Source organism: Macaca nemestrina, chromosome 6, assembly GCF_043159975.1.
Source record: "Macaca nemestrina isolate mMacNem1 chromosome 6, mMacNem.hap1, whole genome shotgun sequence".
NCBI lineage: Eukaryota > Metazoa > Chordata > Mammalia > Primates > Cercopithecidae > Macaca > Macaca nemestrina.
In genome coordinates, this window is record NC_092130.1 from 23,060,222 (window position 1) to 23,082,463 (window position 22,242).

General features: G+C 46.3%; 1 protein-coding gene across 3 annotated transcripts in view; it reads right to left on the reverse strand.

The window, feature by feature from the left end:
• LOC105482372 (cytoplasmic FMR1 interacting protein 2) overlaps nucleotides 1–22,242 on the reverse strand; it is a 133,559-nt gene that overhangs the window by 73,340 nt on the left and 37,977 nt on the right. For 2 of the 3 annotated variants that reach the window (XM_024793007.2, XM_024793008.2), the window contains exons 8-17: nucleotides 21,453–21,581; nucleotides 17,954–18,058; nucleotides 15,974–16,065; nucleotides 14,039–14,156; nucleotides 10,948–11,067; nucleotides 10,317–10,442; nucleotides 5,494–5,660; nucleotides 4,616–4,763; nucleotides 2,396–2,470; nucleotides 1,339–1,492 (exon numbers count right to left, since the gene is read on the reverse strand). In XM_024793007.2, coding sequence (XP_024648775.2) covers nucleotides 1,339–1,492; nucleotides 2,396–2,470; nucleotides 4,616–4,763; nucleotides 5,494–5,660; nucleotides 10,317–10,442; nucleotides 10,948–11,067; nucleotides 14,039–14,156; nucleotides 15,974–16,065; nucleotides 17,954–18,058; nucleotides 21,453–21,581 — 1,234 coding nt within the window. The remainder of the gene's footprint in view (nucleotides 1–1,338; nucleotides 1,493–2,395; nucleotides 2,471–4,615; nucleotides 4,764–5,493; nucleotides 5,661–10,316; nucleotides 10,443–10,947; nucleotides 11,068–14,038; nucleotides 14,157–15,973; nucleotides 16,066–17,953; nucleotides 18,059–21,452; nucleotides 21,582–22,242) is intronic. The other variant, XM_011742420.3, reaches the window with a different exon arrangement.

A 22,242-nucleotide genomic window follows, 5' to 3' on the forward strand; every position in this document is an offset into this window, starting at 1 on the left:
CTCATTGTTTTCATTAATTTTCATTGTTATTGTTACTGTGTTAGGTATGTAGCAGGTACTAATATTGATTAGTAGGATCCTGCTCTCTTTTACTTGAAGGCAAGCCTAATACGTACTTGGAAAATAGCATTTGTTAAGCTTGAGTGGCAGTGGTTGTGGGCTGGCGGGGGAGAAGAGAAGGCAGTGATGTTTTAGAGCTTTAGATGCCCCTATAGTTCCCATCACCCTCCTACAAAGTCATCCTGAAAACCTGCCACCTAAGCTTGAAAAGTACGCTCATGGCTGGGCGCAGCGGCTCATGCCTATAATACCAGCACTTTGGGAGGCTGAGGCAGGCAGATCACTTGAGGTCAGGAGTTTGAGCCCAGCCTGGCCAACACGGCAAAATCCCGTCTCTACTGAAAATACAAAAAAAAAAAAAAAAAATTAGCCAGGCATAGTGGTGCATGCCTGTAATCCCAGCTACTCAGGAGGCTGAAGCAGAATTGTTTGAACCTGGGCGGCAGAGGTTGCAATGAGCTGAGATCACACCACCGCACTCCAGCCTGAACCTGGGAAGCAGAGGTTGCGGTGAGCTGAGATAGTGCCACTGCACTCCAACCTGGGCAACAGAGCAAGACTCCGTCTCAAAAAACAAAACAAAACAAAACAAAAGTATGTTCATTACACAAATACAGTGTCAGTGTCAAGATAGGCCCCCAAGTGCCCACTTTCAGTTGGATTGTGGCTCCTTGACTTCTTGTGTGTGTTAATTCGTAGATCCCATACAGTTTAGAGGCCTTGAAGGCCCTTCCCAGGCTACTCTCTAATGGAGAAGAATGTACTGTTTGTTACAGTCATCACTCTTTTCAATCCCAGCAGACATACGAAGACTCACGTCCCTGAGATACTACTCTTCCTCTGCCCTAGACATACATCTTACTAAAAGGAGAGGAAGTGTGAAGAACACAGGACTGGGATGCAGCTCGAGAGCCTCCCCTGCTGGCAGCAGCAAGTACTACTTAGCGCTCGGCTGCGGCTGAGTAGCAAGTCTAGCATCCATGCGTCTGTATGTGCATATTCTTGGTTTTGATCCCTCTCTACTAAGGACTTTATGACAGATTAGCCACAAGTATCTCCCGGACACATTTAGCTAGGTCAGAATAGCTGAGTTGAACCTGGCCTTTCCCAGCTCCAAAAGCCCACTGGAAAGTGTGTTTTCCTTGGCGGTGATATCAACGATCACGTCCTTAGGGTCAACGATCACGTCCCTTTGCCATGCCTGGCTTGGTGGTCTTAGTGGCTCTGAGCCCTTCGTCCCCTCCCTCCATGCCTCAGCAGGGGTGGGATGCAGCTCACCACTGATGTTGAGCAGGTGTGTGAAGAAGAAGGACTGTTTGTGAAAGTCCTCTATGGCGAGGACAATGGGTCCGTCGAGGCTGCTCCTCAGGGTCTTCTTGGAGCCGCTTTTGTCTGCAATGAGCGATTCAAGCATGGTCCGCACCATGTACAGCTTGAAAAAGAAGGCAAGATGAGAAGGTCAGAAGCTGGCCCTCCACCCCAGGGGAAAAGGTTGCTTCGTGTTGTATTTATGTATTTATTCTTGTCTGCAGATGTCTGCTCTTAAAAAGCATTGTCCTAAGGAAGCACCAGTTTAGGGTTTGAGAAGTAAATGTGGAACTGTGAAAAGCTTCATGGCCAACCCGGGCCCCGTGGCATCCCTGGGCCGGTGGGCCTGGCCACAGCAGGTGGCTCCCTGCTCTGCTTGGCCAAGGGTGTGTATATCAGAGGAGAACCTCATTACATGTCACCCTGGAGTCACTCCCTGTTTTCCCAGAGGGCCATAGATGCCATGGGCGGAGCACTGGACTGGGAGTCAAAAGACCGGGGTTCAAGGCCAGGCACTGCTGCTGATTTGCTGTGTGACCTTAGGCAACAAAGCCCCCACTCTGGGCCTCAGTTGTCTCATGTAACATGAGGGGGTTGGACCAGATGCCTTCTCACACCAGTCCCTTTCAGAACTAACATTCTGAGGAACTGAGAAATGGGATAAGATCAGAACGAACCCCCTCCCACACCTGTTCCTGATCCTCAGCGTTTTGACCCCATGGCTGAGCAATGGCGCCCCCTTGGTGGCATCAGCTGCACTGCACAGCCTGCTGAAGTCCGGGGCGGAAGGCGGGTTAACATTGGTACTTACACAGGAGGCTACTAGACAATTAACTCCCGCTTACAGGGTGCCTTAAGTGCAAAGGATGCAAGTGCGGTGGGGTGGTTCTCTTTGCTAATCTAGATCTCTCCACATCATTTGTCTGTGAATCTTAGGGCTGGAAGGGGCCTTGAGGAGCCAGGCTAGTCCATTCCTGCTGCCTCCTCGAGAAGGGTACCCAAACCACCCAGCCAGGCGGTGTGATACCAGGGATCGGCAGCCTCTTCGGCCCTGTGTGCCACCAGTGGGGTGAAACAAAGCCCTCGGGGACCACTGGCAGGCCTAAGACACAGATAGGAGAGAAGGAAGAGGGAACGGGAGGGCAGGAGAGACAGGGAAGAGGGAGAGAGAGAAAGAGAGAGAGAGAGAGAGAGAGAAAAGCAAGAGGTATTGTATACGGTGGGAAAGCCGCCACGACTGCCGACTGCCGGGGGCTACCTCTGAGACACTCCAACCTCCCAGCAACCGCGTTCGTCTTCGCTGCCTCTGGAGCTTCCCTGGGATCTTCCCCACCACATACCTGGCACTGATGCGGGCAGGGCAGCCACAGAAACGTGACCCACCATCCCTGCCACAGGGCTTCCTTTGTGGGAAAGCAGCCATGGTGGCCGTCAGTGCCTCAGACAGTCCCCCATCTGCAGGCCTGTTGGGGGGCCCGTCTCATCATCCCTAAGAGCCGAGAAGCACTCTTCTCATGACGGCCTCTCAAGTCCTCAAAGGAAGAATGCAAGTCTAATCTGTTGTGGATGCTGTCTGATTGACGTCCAACTCTAACTATCTGAAAACTGGTTTCACCCATAAGAGGGTGAACTCTTTTCCCATGTACTTTTACTTAACAGAGCATTTAATTCACCAAACCAGTCTCTATCCCAACTATGCAAGATGCCCATGTCTAGTGTGTCCTGCAGACCATACCAGAGCCCTGGGTGGGTGTCAGGAGACCTGGGTTCTTGTCCCACCTCCACCTGGGACTCACCTTGTGACTTGGACAAGTCACTTCCCCTCTCTAGACCTCAGTTTCCCCATCTGCAAGATACGGGGAGGGCCTAGGTTTCTCTAAGAGCTCTCCCAGCTCTGGTTGTCTAGGAGTCTATTCCACATGTCTGTGCCACCCTGGCATGACCTGGTGGAGGCTGGGGGTGAGGGGGGATTTACTGCTGGTGACCCACCCCTCTCACATCATCTACACAAATCCTCCCTTCCTCACCTCTCCTTTTCTCTCTGCCTGTTAAGCCCCCTCCTCCTCCTTTCCAGTGTCTTTTGTGCCTTGTCTGTCTCCTGCTCACTCATGTCTTAAAACTTACAGAAACACCTGAAAGCCCTGCTCAGTGTTCCCCGGACCTCAGTCCTTGATACTACACAGAACTGTTTGCAGACGCTTCCTCGGGGCGTTCTACAACCAGCCGGTGAGATTGGTGCAAACTGGCAGAGGGTTGTCAAGCCAAGGGGAGTTAAGACGACCCTGCCGAGAACCCACCTCTCCCCTGCCCCAGCCCCCAGCACAGACACAGACACACACACAGGGAGAAGGGTCAGGGGGTGGGCCTCGGATGGTCCATCTCGGGTGACTGAGAGCAGAGGGAGGCTTAAAGGTCATGGGAAGTGAGGCCTCTGAGACCCTTAAACCCGCAATGAGAACCATCTGCTTTTTCCAGCACATCAAAAATACTACCAGAAACTACCTAGCCTTAAGTAGGTAGCAGGGACTTAACGGAGATACTCAGATTATTGACTTTTTTTCTGTAATGTTATGACTGCTCTGGATAAGCCACGGGCGACCTCTTGCGTAGAAGCTCTGGCTGGCAACTCTGAGTGTTTCCAAATACTGGACTTCCTCTAAGGGGACAAGGGCTTTCAACACTTGCACTTTTGGAAGGATGTGGAACTAAGGGATATTTTGTTAGTAACACAATCTCATTCGAAGTTTTCATTTTGCAGAGAAGATAGTCAGAGCTCAGAGAGCTCAAGGTGCTTGCCCAAGATCACACAGCAAGTCAGAGGCAGAACTTTTAGGGGAAAGGGCCAGGGCTTATTAAAGAGGGACAGGATAGATGTGTATAGATTCCACTTTAACCTCCTCCTGCACTTTGGAATCTATACTTCATAGGACTAGAAGATAGCCAGGCAAGGTGGATGTGGTATTATCCCCATTAGCTAGTTTAAACAACTGAGGCACAGAGAGATCTGTAACGTGCCCGAGGTCACACAGGTATCTAGGACTAGAATCCAGGTCTCCTGAATCTTAAGCCAGTGGTCCTCCTTCCTATATCAAAACAATATGGCAGAATAAGACCAGAGCAGCCACTCAACCCTGCCCCTCCTGACCAATGGCTCCCAGTCCCACTGCCCATGGCCAGCCATGATGACCTACCATAGCTGGGCTGGCCTCTGAGTCAACGCAGCTGGCCTGTGCCTGGAGCCACTTACCTGTGTGCTGGATGGCCCCACAGCACGCCGGGGCACCTTGATGTCAAATCCACCTTTGGGGTCCTTCTCCCCTCTCAAGCATGGGTCATTGGGGGGCTCTCGCCCTCCCTCCCAGTCACAGATGGTCTTTCGAATTGCCTGTAGGACACTGGGGAAGGAAGAACTAAGACTTAGACCAGGTTTCACCATGGGAAAAAGGCACTACAAGCTTGTGTGTCTAGGGACCATGGTGTCCCAGGACTACCCACATTTGAATTCTTGGGGTGCTTGTAAAGCATGCTCATTTCTGCCCCCATTCCAAAACTCTGGTTTAACAGATTTAAGGTACGGTCCAGGAATCTGTGCTTAAACAAGTGTCCTACATGGTTCTGATGTCCAAGGGATGTTTGAGAACTCAGCTCTGAGCCCATCAAGTGAGACAGAACTTGTGTGAGGCAAGATGTCTATTTTTCCTTTCTGGTTATCGGGGAGTCTCATTGGTCTTACGAAATCTGTGTGTGCTTAGTTTTCATAATAGCTTAGATGTACTGCATACCTACTCCATGCTACATGTGCTTAGGTCTATCTGTGGACCATCTCATTTCATCATCCCAACAGGCAGCAGGTGGGGATTACAATAATCCCTATTTTACAAATGAGGAAAACGGAGGTTTGGAGAAGGTCAGTAACTTTACCAAGTTCACACAGCTAGATAGCAGTGGATATGGACTTCCAGAGATGAAGGCTTAATTCATCCCAAATGCCCAAACTCCTAAAGAACCCTCTAGAGCTTGCTGGAAGAACCCGTGGGTGTTCAGTGGCTGAGCCAGGACATCCTCTCTGAAGGGTATCTGGCATACTTATGTCTGATATGCTCCTGAAGGTATCTGAAAACCCACCTGATGAGGACGTTCTTCTTCTTCCGTACCGCCTGCCGCAGGGGCTCACGCAGCGTCACCTGGGCGAAGTCCTGCAATGCCGCGTAGATGGTGTTCCTGATGGCCTGGTTGAAGACACTCTCCATCCTGCCCATGAGCACCTGCAGGCCTTTGATCATGGCGATCACCTGGGCAGGAAGAGGCCAAGGGTCAGGTTCACCATGTCCAGCACACCAGCTCTCTACTACCCATCATCACCTCACCAGGGGAGGCGGGGAATGATATCCAGAGGCGTAAGGCCAGTGCTACTCAAAGTGCCAGTGCATGGCTAGGTAGGAGACATGTGCCAGGATGTACGTACATCAGCACTTAGCTTCAATCATTGAGAAAGTCTTGCTACAAAACACAAATGTCAGCTCAACTAACAGCATTCTTCGCAATGCAACTGATTTTCATCCTGGCATGAGCTCCTGATTTTGTTGCTCGCTGCTGACAAATGGCAGCTGGCCCGTGGGCCACCATTTGAGCATTTTGAGAAGTGCCCTGGCTTTTGAAGGCCCCTCCATAGACCAGGCACCCACGGACCACATCAAATAGAACTTTTTTAACATAAAATTTTCTAAAGAATTTTTACAACCTTTGTTTTTAAAACCATTTGGCCAGTTACTGCTTGAGTTGATAAGATCAAAATTTCTCCTGCAGAAGTCATGGGGGAGAATGCCTCTACTCCTCTATTTCCCTTCTCCTTACCCTAACTCACTGATCTGTTTGGAGAGATTGGGATTCAGGCGTGTGTGATGAGAGGAGCCTGGCTTGACCTTGGCTCGCTCTTTTGGGACCTGCCTGCCTGCAAGTATGTGGCCTCCCTTCTAGGTTTCTGGCCACTTCTTGCAGTGACCATCCCCTGCCCACCCCGAGGAAGGGAAGCGTGTATCTATGCAGCTGCTTTGCCTATTACCCAGTGGCAAGTTTAATGAGATGTAGGAGGCATAGGAAGACTGGTGTGGCGTTGGGTGAAAACCACATTATCTAGTTCAGCTTTACCAGCAGTAAGTCTGAGCCTTTGACTCCACTGGCCTCTAACATTAATTTCTCAATTGATTCAGAATTCAGAGGCAAAGACATGTGGCAGATCATCCACCTCACAACTGCCACACAGATCACACCCATAATGGCATGTTCCACCTTCTACACCAGACTGGAAACACATAGGACAGGGCCCAGCTATGCTGTGCACACCCAACTGCCAGTGTCTGGGCTCATGGTGGGCAGACACATTTTTTGTTGAAAAGGAACAAATAAATGAATGAATGAGCTTAGATCCTAAGCCTGTTTTTTTTTTCTCTAAAACTTAAAGGAAGAAAAAGAACATTTTTAGATAGAACTGGTATGAAAACAACTCAGGAGGTGATGGTTTTCAGTGGCACCAACAGTACAACAATTTTGTTGGCGATAAGTTTTGGTGCAGAGAAATAATGGGAAAGAAGCATTAGAGGACTGTTAGATCATAACAGAATCTGGGCTCCTGGCTACAGATGTAACTAGGAGACATCAGGACAAAGGAAGGAGTAGATAATGAAGATGTCTCAGACTAACTCCAAACACAGAGGAGTGGGCAGGCCTGTTGCATCTAAGGGAAAAATCTTTGCAACTCTAGACAAGGCAAAGATTTCTTAGCTGAAACCCCCAAATCACAAACCACCAAATAACTGATAAACTGGACTTCATCAAAATGTAAAACAGCTGCTCTTCAAAAGGCACCCTTACAAAAATGAAAAGGCAAAGTCACTGATGAGAAAAATTATTTGCGACATATATTTGACTAAAGACTTGTAATCTAAAATATGGAACAAATTCTCACAATTCAGTAATAAGAAGACAGAAACCCGACTTTTAAAAAATGGGCAAAAGATCTCAATACTTCACAGGGGAAGATATATGAATGGGATCCAAGACAGGACATAGGTAAACAGAATTCTCAAGATAATACATAATGAGGAGACTCTTCGATCAGTGGCTGGGCTGGTCTAGAGACAAACCCATGCAGACTGGAAAGAAGAGGGCTTGTGGAAGAATGGCTCCAAGAAAAAAAGAATAATATCAAAACTCATCAAATGATGACGGTGATGGACTATTTTGTAAGGAGTTTTACATTTTGTTGGTATGTTTGGTGTTGCCTTTTTGATAGACTCATAGAAAACAAAACAAAAAATAAAGTATTGCTAATTCTATGAAGAACAAAAAGTTGTGCAAGAAAATAAAGGCATTCACATTAGATCATGTGGCTCAGTGATGGACAATAGTTACTTGGTTATACTAATAATAAGGTAACTATTGATTTTTACCAAAAAGTGTAAAATTACCAAGATGGGAAGATGGGGGAAGGAAACCAGGTGTGTTGCAGGGACGGGAGGTAGGAAGGAGATAGCTATATCCTCATTTCCCAAAGTAGAAAATCAATACGAAATGTCATAAATTGAAAAACCAAGAAATAGTCTCGTTAGAACTAGGGAGACAAATACTACAAGGAATCGCTTAACAAGTTGAATGGTGTTTCCTATTTGGGGACTCAGATTGGAAAGGCATGGTGCAGGCAGGTTACTACTCTCACTTTGTTTTATTTTTAAAGGCCACACTGAACTATTTTTCTTTTTTATTTTTTTAAACATGTTTTTATTAATGAGATAAAAATGATAAAACCTCTCAATGTATAGCACAGTAATGACTAGAAGGAAATCGAGTGACATGTTCTTGGTGGTTGTGCTTGGATGATGATATGAGGTTGTGGGAAGGTGAAGGTAGAAGTGGGGTTGGGGTAGCATCTTCTAAATCACTTACAGTGCATATGCATCCTTTTATTAAGGACATAAGTGCAAAAATAGTTTTATAAAGTTGCATTTACCCTCTGACTGTCTCACTTTAAATAGGCTTCAGGATGACTTTGTAGAGATGACTGCAAAACTTTCTTCCAGGTTGCCAGTTAGTAATGGAAGTGCCAAGGGGTCTGGGGCCACTTAGGACAATGTAAAGTGTGATTATGATTTTTCTCCTTTCTGAAATTATGCCACTGAGCCTCAGTCCTTTAAAGTGAACTTGGAGAGACAATGACTCTAACCTCTTACATTTGTATGACCCTGTAAGTTTTCAGAGCTCATCTACATTCATTATCTTACTTGACAATTATTGTTTGATCCTCCATAATAACCCTGGGATGGGGCAGGGGAGAAATGATTAGCTCCATTTTACAGATAAGGAATCTGAGGCTCTGAGAGCTGAAGTGACCAGAGGGCCCAGGGCTGGGAACCAGGTCTCTGATTTCTAGATTCGTCTCCTGTAGGTTTCAAATGGTCCTCAAAGAAATAGCTGTCACTCACAACCTAGTGTAAAGGAGTTTTCCTCCCAAATAGAAACATCATTTTGTAATCAAACAAAATACAATACAAAAAGGTATAAATCAGACAGTCCTGTTTCCAGAAATTACTACTGTTCATGGTTTGGTATACATCATAAATATTTATGCCCTTCAGTTTTCCACAAATATATAAAAGTATATTATATTTTGGTATAAGTGGAATCATTTTATATGTTGTTCTGTTTTTGGTCTAAATGTCTATATTTGGAGTTTTATTTTTTATATGTTGATAATATGTATTTAGATATATTACATATTTCTTTACATACTTAAAAATATCCACATTTATGTGTATATGCATCTTTATTTCTAGATATATTTTTGCTTTTTCCCTGTATGCATGAAAACTACAGACATGCTGTTCTTTAACTATTTCTTTTTTAACTTAACAATATGCTGAGCGTAGCCTTCCACGTAGGTATATCTTTTTTACTTTTTATTTTTTTTGAGACAGAGTCTCACTCTGTCGCCAAGGCTGGAGTGCAGTGGCACAATCTTGGCTCACTACAGCTTCCACCTCCCGGGTTCAAGTGATTCCCCTGCCTCAGCCTCCCGAGTAGCTGGGATTACAGGTGTGTACCACTACACCTGGCTAAATTGTTTTTGTATTTTCAGTAGAGATGGGGTTTCACCATGTTGGTCATGCTGGTCTTGAACTCCTGACCTCAACTGATCGACCCGTCTTAGCCTCCCAAAGTGCTGGGATTACAGGCGTGAGCCATGGTATATCTTTTTTAGAGACTGCACAGTATGCAACGATATACCTGAGTCTTAACTTATTTACCTGGTTCCATATTGAAGAACATTTAAGTTGTTCCATATATTTCGGTATTATAAACAACACTGTGATAAATATCCATGTACATATATCTCTGCACAGTTGGCTTATTTCCTTGGGATATATTCCCAGAAGAAGAACTTGGCCAAAGGGTATGCACATTAAAAACGAGAGTACATATAATCAGATTGCTCTCATAGAAAGCCTATAAAATGTAGACTGACCACTAAAGACATGAGAATGTCTATTTCCTGCAATTTAACTTGCAACAGGCATCACCCAGCTGTCAAATCTCTGCTATCCTGATGGTAAACACTGTATCCCATCTTATTCCAATCTGTAGCTCTTTGACCACTGATAACTTTGGGCATTTTTCATACCTCTTTTAGCCATTTGTGTTTGTTTCTTCTGTTGGTTTCTTCGTGCCCATTTTTCCAGTGGAATGGATGTTTTTCTTTGGATTTTTAAGAACAGAATGAGTTTCTAATCAATTCTGAGTAACAGAATAACTTCTGACAAATTAATTTAGATGGGAGGACAGGGAAAAGCATGCAAATTGGGGCAACCAATGTTGTTTTCTTGCTCAGAACTACGCAGGAACCACCATGAGCTACAGCCTCAGGGACAGAGGGAGATGCAGGGAGTCTCACCTACCTCAACGAAGGCAAATTTTTCCTCACTGGTGTAATTGTAGCGCGTGGCTCTCTCATATTCTTCTGCAGTGCCAGGACAGTCCTTGTTGCAGAACTTGTCTGTGGGATGAACCAGCTTCCAAGAGTACTGGGGAGAGTGGAAACAAACCAAATGTCCATCAACTGATGAACGGACAAACAGAATGTGGAGGATCCATGCAATGGAATATTATTCAGCTGAAAAAAAGGAATAAAGTACTAATTCATGCTACAACATGAAAAACCTTGAAAGTATGCAAAATAAAAGAAGCCTGACACAAAAAGCCACATATCATATGATTTTATTTATGTGAAACATCCAGAATAGGGAAACCTATAGAGGTAGAAAGCAGATTGCTCAGGGCTAGGGAGATGGGAGGGGATATAACACAGGGCTTCTTTTTGAAATGATGAAAATGTTCTAAATTTGACTGTGGCTATACAACTCTGCGGATATACTAAAAACCGACGAACTTACACTTTAAATGGGTAAATGGTACGGCATGTGAATTATAACTCCATAAATCTGTTAAAAAGACAGCGCTAGGGGGAGATGGAGGCAGATTCCAAAGAAAGAGAGGTCAGTGTGAGGCCCTCTACCCGGAGACACCTACCACCTCCATGACGTGGGCGCTCCACTTGGATAGAAGCTGCAGACCCCGCAGGGCTAAGTCAAAGAGCTCGCGATACTCCTCGTCTGACTTCTGGCTGTCCAGCCCTGAGCCCGTCACCACCTGGGGAGCATCAAGTGTCATACTCACGGTCTATGTGCCTGACACTTTTATATGTTATCTCATTGATTCCCCCAAGAACACTGCAGGGAAGTGCTATTATTACATCCCCTTGACAGATAAACTGAGGCTCAGACAAGTGTCTTGCTGAAGGCCATGTGGTTTATAAATCACTGAAGGTTTGGGTTCAGGTGGTGATGCCAGAGCCCCACTCATAACCACCCTGGAGTATTACAGGGCAGCAATTTTCAAACTCTGACCGCATTCACTGTAGGAAGTGCACACTATATGGTAACTCATGAACATATATCTACATACAGATATTAAATATATGTATGCAACAATTTTTTTTCTTTTTTTTTCTTTTAGAGACAGGGTCTCACTGTGTTGCCCAGGCTGGTCTCCTGGGTTCAAGGAATCCTCCTGCCTCAACCTCCCAAAGTGGTGGGATTACAGACGTGAGCTGTCACACAGAGCCTCAACAATATTTTTTACAAAGCAATCTTACTCTTAATATATGGGATTCCTTCTGATTTTCTATTCTATACTTATATAAAAATGCTAATCACAAACACTAAGTTGATTTCACAACTCATCAGACATGACTCACAGATTGAAAGGCAGTGGATAAACATCTATATAATATTCCACAATGATACAGAATATGTGCATATGCACAAACATACTCCGTGTGTGTGTATATGTACATACACACATATACATATACAGCCAGTCCTCCTTATTGGCGGATTCTGTATTTGTGAATTCTCTTACTGGTTAAAATTTATTTGTAACCCCAAAATCAACACTCATGGTGATTTCTCAGTCATTTGCAGACATACACCCACTCCCAGCTGAAGTCGGACAAAGTGACTCTGCCTTGTTTCAGCTCTCATACAGTAAACAAGTGTCTTTTTTGAAGTCTACTTAGTGCCATGTTTTCTGTATTTTTGTGCTTTTAACTCCAACTGCTCAATTTAAAATGGCCCCCAAGCTTAGAGCTAATGCGCTATATAGTGTTCCTCTGTGCAAGAAAGCTGTAACATGCCTTATGGAAAAAAAAAATACGCGTTCTAGATCGGCTTTGTTCAGGCGTGAGTTATCGTGCTGTTGGTCATGAGCTAATGAATCAAGAGTAGAGATCACATCAAGTGTCTTCAAACAGAAGCACGTATAAAACAAGGTTATATAACGATCAGTTGATGAAAATGTTGTGACCAGAGGCTCACAGAACTGTAACTCTGATTTCTTCTTGGGGCAATGATTTAGTATTTGCTACTTCAGAGTTCATGACCACTTTACAGAACTCCTGTGAATAATGAGAATCAACATGTATAGAGCATATAATTTTAAAAAACATCTTTGGCCAGACTCATTCTCAGACCACATCAAAATGTGAGTAGGAATTAAGAGCTCTGGCGGGGGGCAGTGGCTCATGCCTGTAAACCCAGCACCTGGGGAGGCTGAGGCAGGAGAATCATTTGAGTCCAGGAGTACGAGACCAGCCCGGGCAACATAATTGAGATCCTGCCTCTATTTTTAAAAAAGAAATAATATATTTAAAAAAAATTTTTAAAGAAATTTTAAATAAAGAATAAGTTATTCCTGTAACTTCAGTTCAATTGATTGGTAACATATGTTTAGAAAGCTAAAGGTCTGGGCTTGACCTTGGTCCCTGTGGGCCACAAGTCTAATGACTACAAGTCATGGTCTAATGGCCACAACTCCTTGCATTTGTCAGACTGTCCCCATTTCAGGTACGTTGCTCTGTGATCAAAGGCATCTCCTGAGTTGGGGTTTGTAAAGCAGAGTCACCATGGCTGTTAGCCACATGGTGGAAGCAGTGAGCATACGTGGGTCAGTGCACAGTCACCCACGAGTGCTATGTAATAAAGGAATCTGAGTCACAGGATCAGTGTTTTTCTTTTCTTTTTTTTTTTTTTTTTTGAGACGGAATCTCGCTCTGCCGCCCAGGCTGGAGTGCAGTGGCCGGATCTCGGCTCACTGCAAGCTCCGCCTCCCGGGTTCACGCCATTCTCCTGCCTCAGCCTCCCGGGTAGCTGGGACTACAGGCGCCCGCCACCTCGCCCGGCTAGTTTTTTGTATTTTTTAGTAGAGACGGGGTTTCACCGTGTCAGCCAGGATGGTCTCGATCTCCTGACCTCGTGATCCGCCCGTCTCGGCCTCCCAAGGTGCTGGGATTATAGGCTTGAGCCACCGCGCCCGGCCAGGATCAGTGTTTTTCAAACAGCATATTCATGTGTTAGGAGGGTATGTATGGGATGAGAACCAGAAGAATATATACATCCAAATACCAGTCTTCGTTGGTTCTGGGATGGTAGGATTTTATGTGATTTTCTCTCCTTTTGCTTATTTGTGTTCTTTCCTGAGGTTTGTGCACTGATCATGTCTCCATTAAAAAAAAAAAAAGTTTTTAAAAAAGGAAAAATTAAGTGAAATGTAATTATTGGTATTAGTGGAGATTTTTATGACCTTCATCTGCCCTTAAGTATATTAGTGATATTTTTTTACAATGATAATTTATTGCTGTGTAGTTTAAAAACATTTAGGTAATGCTATGAGTATGCGTGTTCTGTTTTCTTGCCATCCAGCGTGGCGATGGTTGGCATCACTTACCACGTACAGGCAGAACTAACCATCACCATGCCTTTATTATCTGCCATATCTTTTAATCCTCTCAATGAACCTTTCAGGATAGATACTGTTATCACCTTCATTTCACAGATGAGGAAACTGAAGCAGAGAGATGTTGAATAACTTGCAAAGGGCAGCAGCACCACGGAATTCACCCCAGTCTGCTTGGCTCTAAAACCGCTGCTGTTGGCACTTTACCCTCCTGCCTCCCTCCCTCCTACTCTCCAGTGTTCCGTGGATCCACGTTCTTTCCTGGCTGCTCCTTACCCCTTCTGGCCCTGGGCCCATGGGCCTGCTTCCCAGCAGCCTGTGTGCTCACCTCACTGTTGCTGTAGCGAGCAAGCTCGGAGATGAAGCGGATGTGGTCATCCCGGATCTGAACCATCTGCTCACAGATATTGTACTGGGGGCTGATGCTGCTCTGGGTACACGTCCACCTGGGTAGAAAATTACGGGGTCGGAGAGGGTCCCAGCCTCAGGTGCCTGGGTGGGACAGGCATTAGCTGCTCCTGGTGCTCAGCCCACATGGCCAACTCCCCTGGGTAACACCACATGGTATCCCAGCCGCCTCAGCAAGAGAGCCTGCTAAGTCCAACACTGTGGGAGCTTCAGGCCTAGTGGAACAGTCCTTCCTCCTCCTCCTCCTCCTTGGGGCTGGCCTCATCTAGGACCCAACTGCAGGCCTTTCCAGATACCTGGTCCATAATACTTACCAGTAATGTGAGAGGGGAGGGAAGACAGCGTCTCTAGGGCTACAAAGGGGTGGAATCCAAGCACAGAAAAAGCAAGGTGGGCAACCTCCAAAACCAGCCTACCCACTCTGACAGCACACTCTGCAGCTGAAGCTGGCTTTGGGGGGCCTTTGGGCTGAGATTGCGGAAATCTGAATGTGACTGTGCCTCTTTTCCAACAGTGCCCTGGCAACATGGAAGCACATGTGGTGGGGGAAGCCAGGGTCACTCTGAGACATGGGGGTGGCCCCTCCCTCCACCCACCCCCTCTACCTTTCGCCCCCTTCTCTCCTTCTCTCTCCACTCTCTTTCCTCCTTCCCTCTGCCTCTTTTCCACTTCTTGTGAAAAGATGTCATTAGGAAAACCATCCTAAGTCAGAGAGGAAATGAATGAATGAACATCTTCACTCTCCATGCCCAAGAGAAAAACCACCACCCCCTCTTCTACCCTCAGGTGCTGGTGACCCAGCAGACAGACGAAGCACAAGCACCAGACAAGGCAGAAAAAAGATTCTAGGGAGAATTTAGTATTTCAGAAGGAGCCCTGACATACCCCTCATAAGAACAGCAGAACAGTGACAGCCTTCCTCAGGCCTCCCTTCAGTATCACTCAGAGAGTTACCTGTGGAGAGGGGAGCACCCGGCCCCTCACACCCCGCCCCCGTCACTCCCCCAGCCTCTGCTCCCAGCCAGCTTCAGCGGGTCGGGAAGTCAGGCAGGGGGCTGAGGAATGAGTTCAGCATTCTCCATTCCCTGCTTTTCCTGCAAACCCCCTCACGCGCTGGCAGCCAGAGGGTGATGAAGCGACTACGCGAGCTTCCTTCGGACACTCATTTGCAGAGGCTCCAGGCAGATGCAGTTCAAGGACACTCCATTTCTATCTTTTTAAGATGCCAATACACTCACCCTCGACTAAAGGACAGCTGGTTCCCCTCTGTGTGGAAAAGCCACAACTCTGGGTGAGAAGCACATAGAAGGAACCTCCCTAACAGCCTCAGAGACCAAAGGGGCAGCCGAGGTTGGAGCCCCCCAATTTCAGTGAGGCACTGACACCCCAGGCCTTTGCACAGATGACCTAGAATTGTGGTTTATCAAGTGGCTGAAGGTGAGGCTGCCCACCCAATTCACGACTCCACGATGGACTTAGCACACGGTCATCTAACCTGAGAGAATCAGCATGAGGAGGAACAACGCCACCTCTCCTCACCAGACCACTGAGGGCTGGCCACTCCTCCAGAGGAGGAGGTGGACTCCTGCTGTCCTGCTGCAAGGACGTGCGAGTCACTGCTGGGCTGGACAAGGGGCGTGGCTGTGCTCTGAGCCCTTTTGAACCTGGCAGCAAAGGGCGGATACAAAAGGGCTCAGAGCACCCTCGCGGCTCCCCTCCGGCCGGCGCCTGTATTCTGATGGAATCCACCTGCCCAGGACTCTGGGGAGGGAGGAGGGGCTGAAGTGGCCCCTCGGCTCCCTGCCCGGGCTGGGCATCCTTGCGGGAGCCGAGAGACATTACGGCAGGCACTCACTTGGACTTGTTCTCTTCATAGTGAGCACTGGTCTTAATGTATCTGGCCAGCTCTATCTGCATGTCGCCGAAAAGGGGCACCACCTGCAGCTGCTGCAAAGGAAGCAAACACAGCTCGTGAGATGCTGAGGAGGGGCTGGGGCGGCCGCCTTCGCTGCCACCCCACCGGGGGAGGCACGCCTCTGTGTGTGCCTGGGGGCCGACCCCTAGTTTCTGCTTCCAATGATGCTACCATGTGACTCTGAAGCCAAAAGGAACCCTAGTCGTGTACAGGTCCTCCCCTGCCTCCAACCAACTCTATGTTCTAGGCAATGGAGCCCAGAGAGGCAAAGTGACTTGTCCAAGGTCACTCAGCCAACAGCATGGGTGAAGGCCAAGGACTGGATGGACGGCTGTCCAGTGCAGGGTCCTTTCTGCTCCAATCTTCCCTGGCTTAAAGCATCCTTGCTGCTATGAATTCTGGGCTAGAAGCAGGTGTCTGAGTGCTGTTAGTCTTCCTGAGAAAGTCTGTACTTTCAAAGCAATTAAAATCATAGTAATACCTAACATCAGAGGGCAGACAACTCCAGACCAAAAACCAAGGCAAATGGCAGGGAGGCTGGTATTTATCGTGTGCTTCTCACGCACTAGGTACTACGACAAGCACTTTAAAAAGAGTATCTCAAGCCATACAAGAGCGCTGTGAAGCCTGTACTATTATCTTTCCCATTTCAGAGAAGAAACCGAAGCTTAAACAGCTTAAGTGATTTTTCACAAAGTCAGACCAGCTAGAAGTCAAGAAGCCAGGATTATACAACCCAGGGCTCTGAGTCATCTATTGTAACCCCACTGAATCCTCCAGGCAACCCTACAGAGCCCATACCCTTGGTATTCACATTTTCCAGACTTGGAACTCAGTTTCAGAGTCAAAAAAGATTTAGCGACTTTCCCAAAGTCATCCAGCTATTAAGTGGCAGAGCCAGACTTATACCCAGGCCTGCCAAGGGAAGGGTTGTATTCTCTTTCTTCGACCCTCATCTCATTCATGCTGACTTAGGAAAGATTTTGCAAGGGTCTCCCAAAATGAGCCCTATTTTCATTTGGGGCAACTCTAGAGAAAAGTAAAAGTTCCACCCTTGAAAACAAGCAAAGCCAAGGCACAGGATTCCTCTTAGTGACTTATGTTCCTTTTCCTTAACCTTGAAGAGTCAGTGGGACTCAGGCCCAATCTAGTGCCCTGCATGTCACACCACTAAGGAATTTTGCTGTGAATATTAATCTGGGCTTTCCCACGTCTGACCTCTCAGGCTTGCTCCAAGCCCACAGTGCCCAATGCTAGAATAAATTGAGAACATGGGAAGTTAATTCCAAAGTGTAAGATTCCTCCGCAAAATTCTAAGAGGCTTAGTTTAACTGCAAATTTTTAAAGATCTGGAGCCAAAAGATCAACTCTCAGAGGCACTGAAATAGAGTGAGTAGATGACGGATGTTGCTGAGGCATTCTCTCCAGAGGTAAGGGCAAGCTGAGGTGGCCCCTGGTGTACCAGGTGAGAGCCTGTGATTTTACAAATGTCAACCAATTTAAAATCCAGTCTTTAATCATTCTACTTCTGCGAGCTCTGATTTATACTGGAAATTAGAGCAGGTGCTGTCTTCTGGGATGCACCGCTTTAAGTGACAAGGGACTTCAGAAAAAAAAAAAAAAGCAGCATTCAAAAAGAAGCATAGGGCCTCCTCCTAGCCAAATCCCAGCTGAATCCTGAAACTTGGAACTATGTGTGGCTTTCATGCAACAGCCTTCTAGGGCATAAATGCCTCCATCGATGGCAGCTGGAGGCCCTGCTGTTCTATTCTCTCCCTCTTCCTACTCTTGGGATCTTTGGAGCTACAGCTCAATTAAAAAAAACTGACAGTTTCCTGGCTCATTTCATCCCTTTCCCCCAAAGACATCTGAGCTCTGGTAACCTCAGCCCTCTGCCCAGCCCCAGCCCCAGTTGCTGACCTTAAAGAATTTATCAATTTTGCTAAGATTAATTCTCTTCTTGGCATCCAGTTTGTAAATGTTACTGACATTTCCATCCATTAGGTAGAGGCCAAAGCCCATCACCTAGAATGAGAAGGAGGCACAGCATAGAAACTAATCACATCCGCTGGAAAAGTTTAAAAACAAAAATGTAAGTCTGTATATGTCCTACACACACACACACACACACACACACACACCCCCACACCCGGTAGAGACGCACATTATATTATAAACACCTATGCATCTTCAAATAAAGGCAGGAAATAGAAGTCTAATTTCAACCAGAAATTTAGTGTATTACTATGGCAGCTACTTCTTCAGCCCTTACTATGGGCCTGAGTCTGTGCTCAGAGCATTAATAAGCATTATTTTCTCAAGTCAAGTTCTCGGCAATAACCTTGTTCTACAGATGAGGAATCAGAGACACAAGGAGGTTAGACAGCTCACTAAGGCCACACAGCTAAGCAGCAGAGACAGGAGCTGAACAGAATCTGTTGACATTTCCGCATTTAGATCTTTCTGAGAGAAAGGGCTGCTCCTAGCTCCTTGCTGTATCCCAGGGTGTGGCGCAACACAGGCATCTGATGAATACTTGAACAGGTAGTGAATGTGAAAGTATCCACCTCTTTCTCCACAGAAAGGACAATGTAAAGATTTCCAAGAGCTGCTGGTGACTTTAATTTAAAAAAAAAATCTTCCTGAATTTGCCCTCTGAGTGGGTTGACATTTTTGATTCCAACCCTTCTAACAGTTTCTTGAATGCTGGCTTGGCTTGTTTTGCTCCTTTTAAAATGTATGCAGAAGGGGACCTGAGCAGCTGTGTGACCGCGAGAAAGTCACTTCTCTCTGTGCCTCTATTTCTCATCTGACATGAACAGGATGCAGCAGGGTACTGCTAGGGTTGCTTCCCCTGTGGGTACATTTACTTTTTTTTTTTTTTTTTTTTTTGAGATGGTCTCACTCTGTTCCCCCACCACGCCACCCAAGCTGGAGTGCAGTGATATGATCACGGCTCACTGCAGCCTCAACCTACTGGGCTCAAGCGATTCTCTTACCTCAGCCTCCTGAGAAGCTGTGACTACAGATTCACGCCACCGTTGGCTAATTTTTGTATTTGTCTATAAAGATCATGTTCCACTGTGTTGTCTCAAACTCCTGGGCTCAAGTGATCCTTCTACCTTGGCCTCCTAAAGCGCTAGGATTACAGGCGTGAGCCACTCTGTGGGTATGTTTTGTTCTGCAGAATGAACTTCATCCTTTTCTGCGTAAGAGCAGACAGTGCCCGATGGTGGCATCTGAGTTCACTAATACAAACTACCCATGTGGCAAAACCATGTGAAGGCCAGATTGAAGAGGGCGGGGAACAGAGAGGGAAGAAGGCAGGGAAGTCCGGCTGTGGAACTCTAGAGAATGTGAAAGCCACATTAAGACTACTTGGTGGGCTGGTAGGTAGTGACTTAGCTTGTGGAAAGTCTACAGCAACTGCTCAGGCAGAGCACCAGGGGTGAGAGGGGTGTGTGAACTGTGACTGGCTTCTCTGGATTTCTGACGGTCGGGAGCAAGCCAGAGTGAACAAGTCTCAAAGCCACCCAGCCCTGCAAACTTAACTGAGGTACTAAGACATGTAAGACAGGAGCACCAACACGGGGCTGGGATTCTCAGAATAGCAGGAGAGACACTGAAGGAGGAAAAAAAGGAAAAACCACCAGAATGTTGAGAAGTGAGGATCTGGGACAGAATCAAAAGGGGCTCTGCAGCGTGTATAAAGAATGGGAAAAGGCTGTTCACGTCAGTGCTACAATTGTGAGGTATCAGTTAGAGACAACCTAAGCTAACAATGGAATAATGGCTAAGGAAGGCTCATGGAAATCACATTATTTCACAGCAGCATAACATCGCCAAATAAATTTAGTCACATGAGATAAAATGGATACATGGTCATGCAGATTGCAAATTTTGAAAATATATAAGCATAGCAAAAAACTTAGAAGGACATATATAAAAGTGCTGAAAGTAGGCCAGGCGCAGTGGGTCATGCACGTAATCCCAGCACTTTTGGAGGCTGAGGCGGGCAGATTGCTTGAGCCCAGGAGTTCAAGACCAGCCTGGCCAACATAGGAAGACCTTGATTCTACAAAAAATTGTTTTAAAAAAATAGCTGAGTGAGGTGGCATGTGCCTATAGTCCCAACTACTCAGGAAGCTCAGGTGGGAGGATCGCTCGAGCCTGGGAGTTAGAGGCTGCAGTGAACCACAACTGTGCCACTGCACTCCAGCCTGAGAGACAGAATGAGACTCCACCTTGGAAAAGAAAATGCTAAAAGTGTTAATTCTTGGTGAAGAGATTGTGAGAGATTTAATTTTTTTTATGCTTTGCTGTATATTCCAGATTTTTCAAAACAATAAATATGACAATTCTGGAATGAAACGTGTAAACTGATGAAACAATTGTGATCACTTTGGCAAAATGTAGCAAAAGCTTGAAGATTTATTTTGTTTTCTAGTATGGAGATTCCTTAAAGAACTAAAAGCAGAATTACCATTTGATCCAGCAATCCTACTACTGGGTGTCTATCCAGAGGAAAAGAAGTTATTGTATGAAAAAGACACTTGCGCACATGTTTATAGCAGCACAATTCACAATTGCAAAAATATAGAACCAACCTAAATGCCCATCAACCAACAAGCAGATAAAGAAAATGTGTTCTATATACACATCAGGAAATACTACTAAGCCATAAAAAGGAACAAAATAATGGCATTCACAGCAACCTGGATGGAGTTGGAGGCTATTATTCTAAGTTAAGTAACGCAGGAACGAAAACACAGAATGTTGTATGTTCTCATTTATGAGTGGGAGCTAAGCTACGAGGGTGCCCAGGCATAAGAATGATATAATAGACTTTGGAGAATTGGGGAAAAGGCAGGGAGGTGGGTGAGGGACTACACTTTGGGTACAGCGTACACTGCTTGTGAGACAGGTGCACCAAAATCTCAGAAATTACCAGCAAAGAACTTTTCCATGCAACAAAAAAACACCTGGTCCCCAAAAACTATTGAAATAATAATAAAAAAAAGGTTTATTCTGTTTTTCCCTTTGAGCCAGCAAATCCTCTTCTAGGAAGTTGGGCTTGACAAAAAGATGTGCACAAGAACTGCTACAAGGGTGTTCAATGAAGTTTAGCAAACAAATATCCAACCACAGGGGATATGTTACAGGACAATGTTCCAAAACAATGGAATACTTGGCAGTCATTAAACATAACATTGTAGAAATAGCCTTAATGACATCTGGAAAGGTGACTATGGTATATTATACTATAGGAAAGGAACAAGTTACAAACCATTCTGTGCAGTAAGATCTGTATCAATGTTTAAGAAAAAAAGAAGCATTGTTTTTTAAAAAGGATTTTTAATAAGAAGAAGGTGAGAGGGTAAGCCCAGGCCCCATGGGTGTGGCCTCAAGGGAGTTTTACCTTGAGGAGCATGTGTTTCTCACTAGGGGTCAGGTACATCTTGTTCTCGTAGTAATCCACGCAGATATTGACAATGTCAGCCAGCAGCTCCTCATAGCCTGGGATCACTTCCAGTTGCTGGTGGAGACACTGAACAGCAGCGCCACCCTCAGGTTAGGCAGCGCATGTATCCTGTGCCCTCACCTGCACCCCTGCAGAAGGCCCACAGCTGGCAGGTGTGGTCCCCACTGATGGCCAGGAATCACAGCTCCAGGGAGGGCAGCCTGCATGCCAGCTGGCACCTGATGCCTGAATCCTCTCCTTGATGTCCCCACAGTACTCCTGCACACCTCCCATGGCAAGGAACTCATCCCCCTATTTAATTCCCCGGCATTTCTGATGGTTAGAAAGCGCTTTCCTGGCCTGAGCTAAAAAGCAGCTCAGTTTTACAGCAATAGGCTTCTTGTCATTTCAGCTCAGCTTGGAGGACGTGGGTTTATCTAGGATGTCTTCTCAGACAATGGCAGCAAAACCCCACCCGGGGGAGGAGAGCTGGTGGTGGGGAGTGGGGCAGGTGTCTCCCTCCCGGCAGGACACAGCAGTAGAAAAACATCTATTAGAGAAGGGTCTGAGGTCCCCACTCCAGGCCCTTTCTCTCCAAAGGGACCAACCAGGACCCTGCAGGGTATGCAGAGGAGGACACTGCTGGTACTTCCCACAGGCAAGAGAAAGAAAACCTGAGGCCTCAGTGACTGAACAGCTTTCTGCAGTTAACAAAGAGTGGCGAGGGCCCTGTCAACCCAAGGGCCTC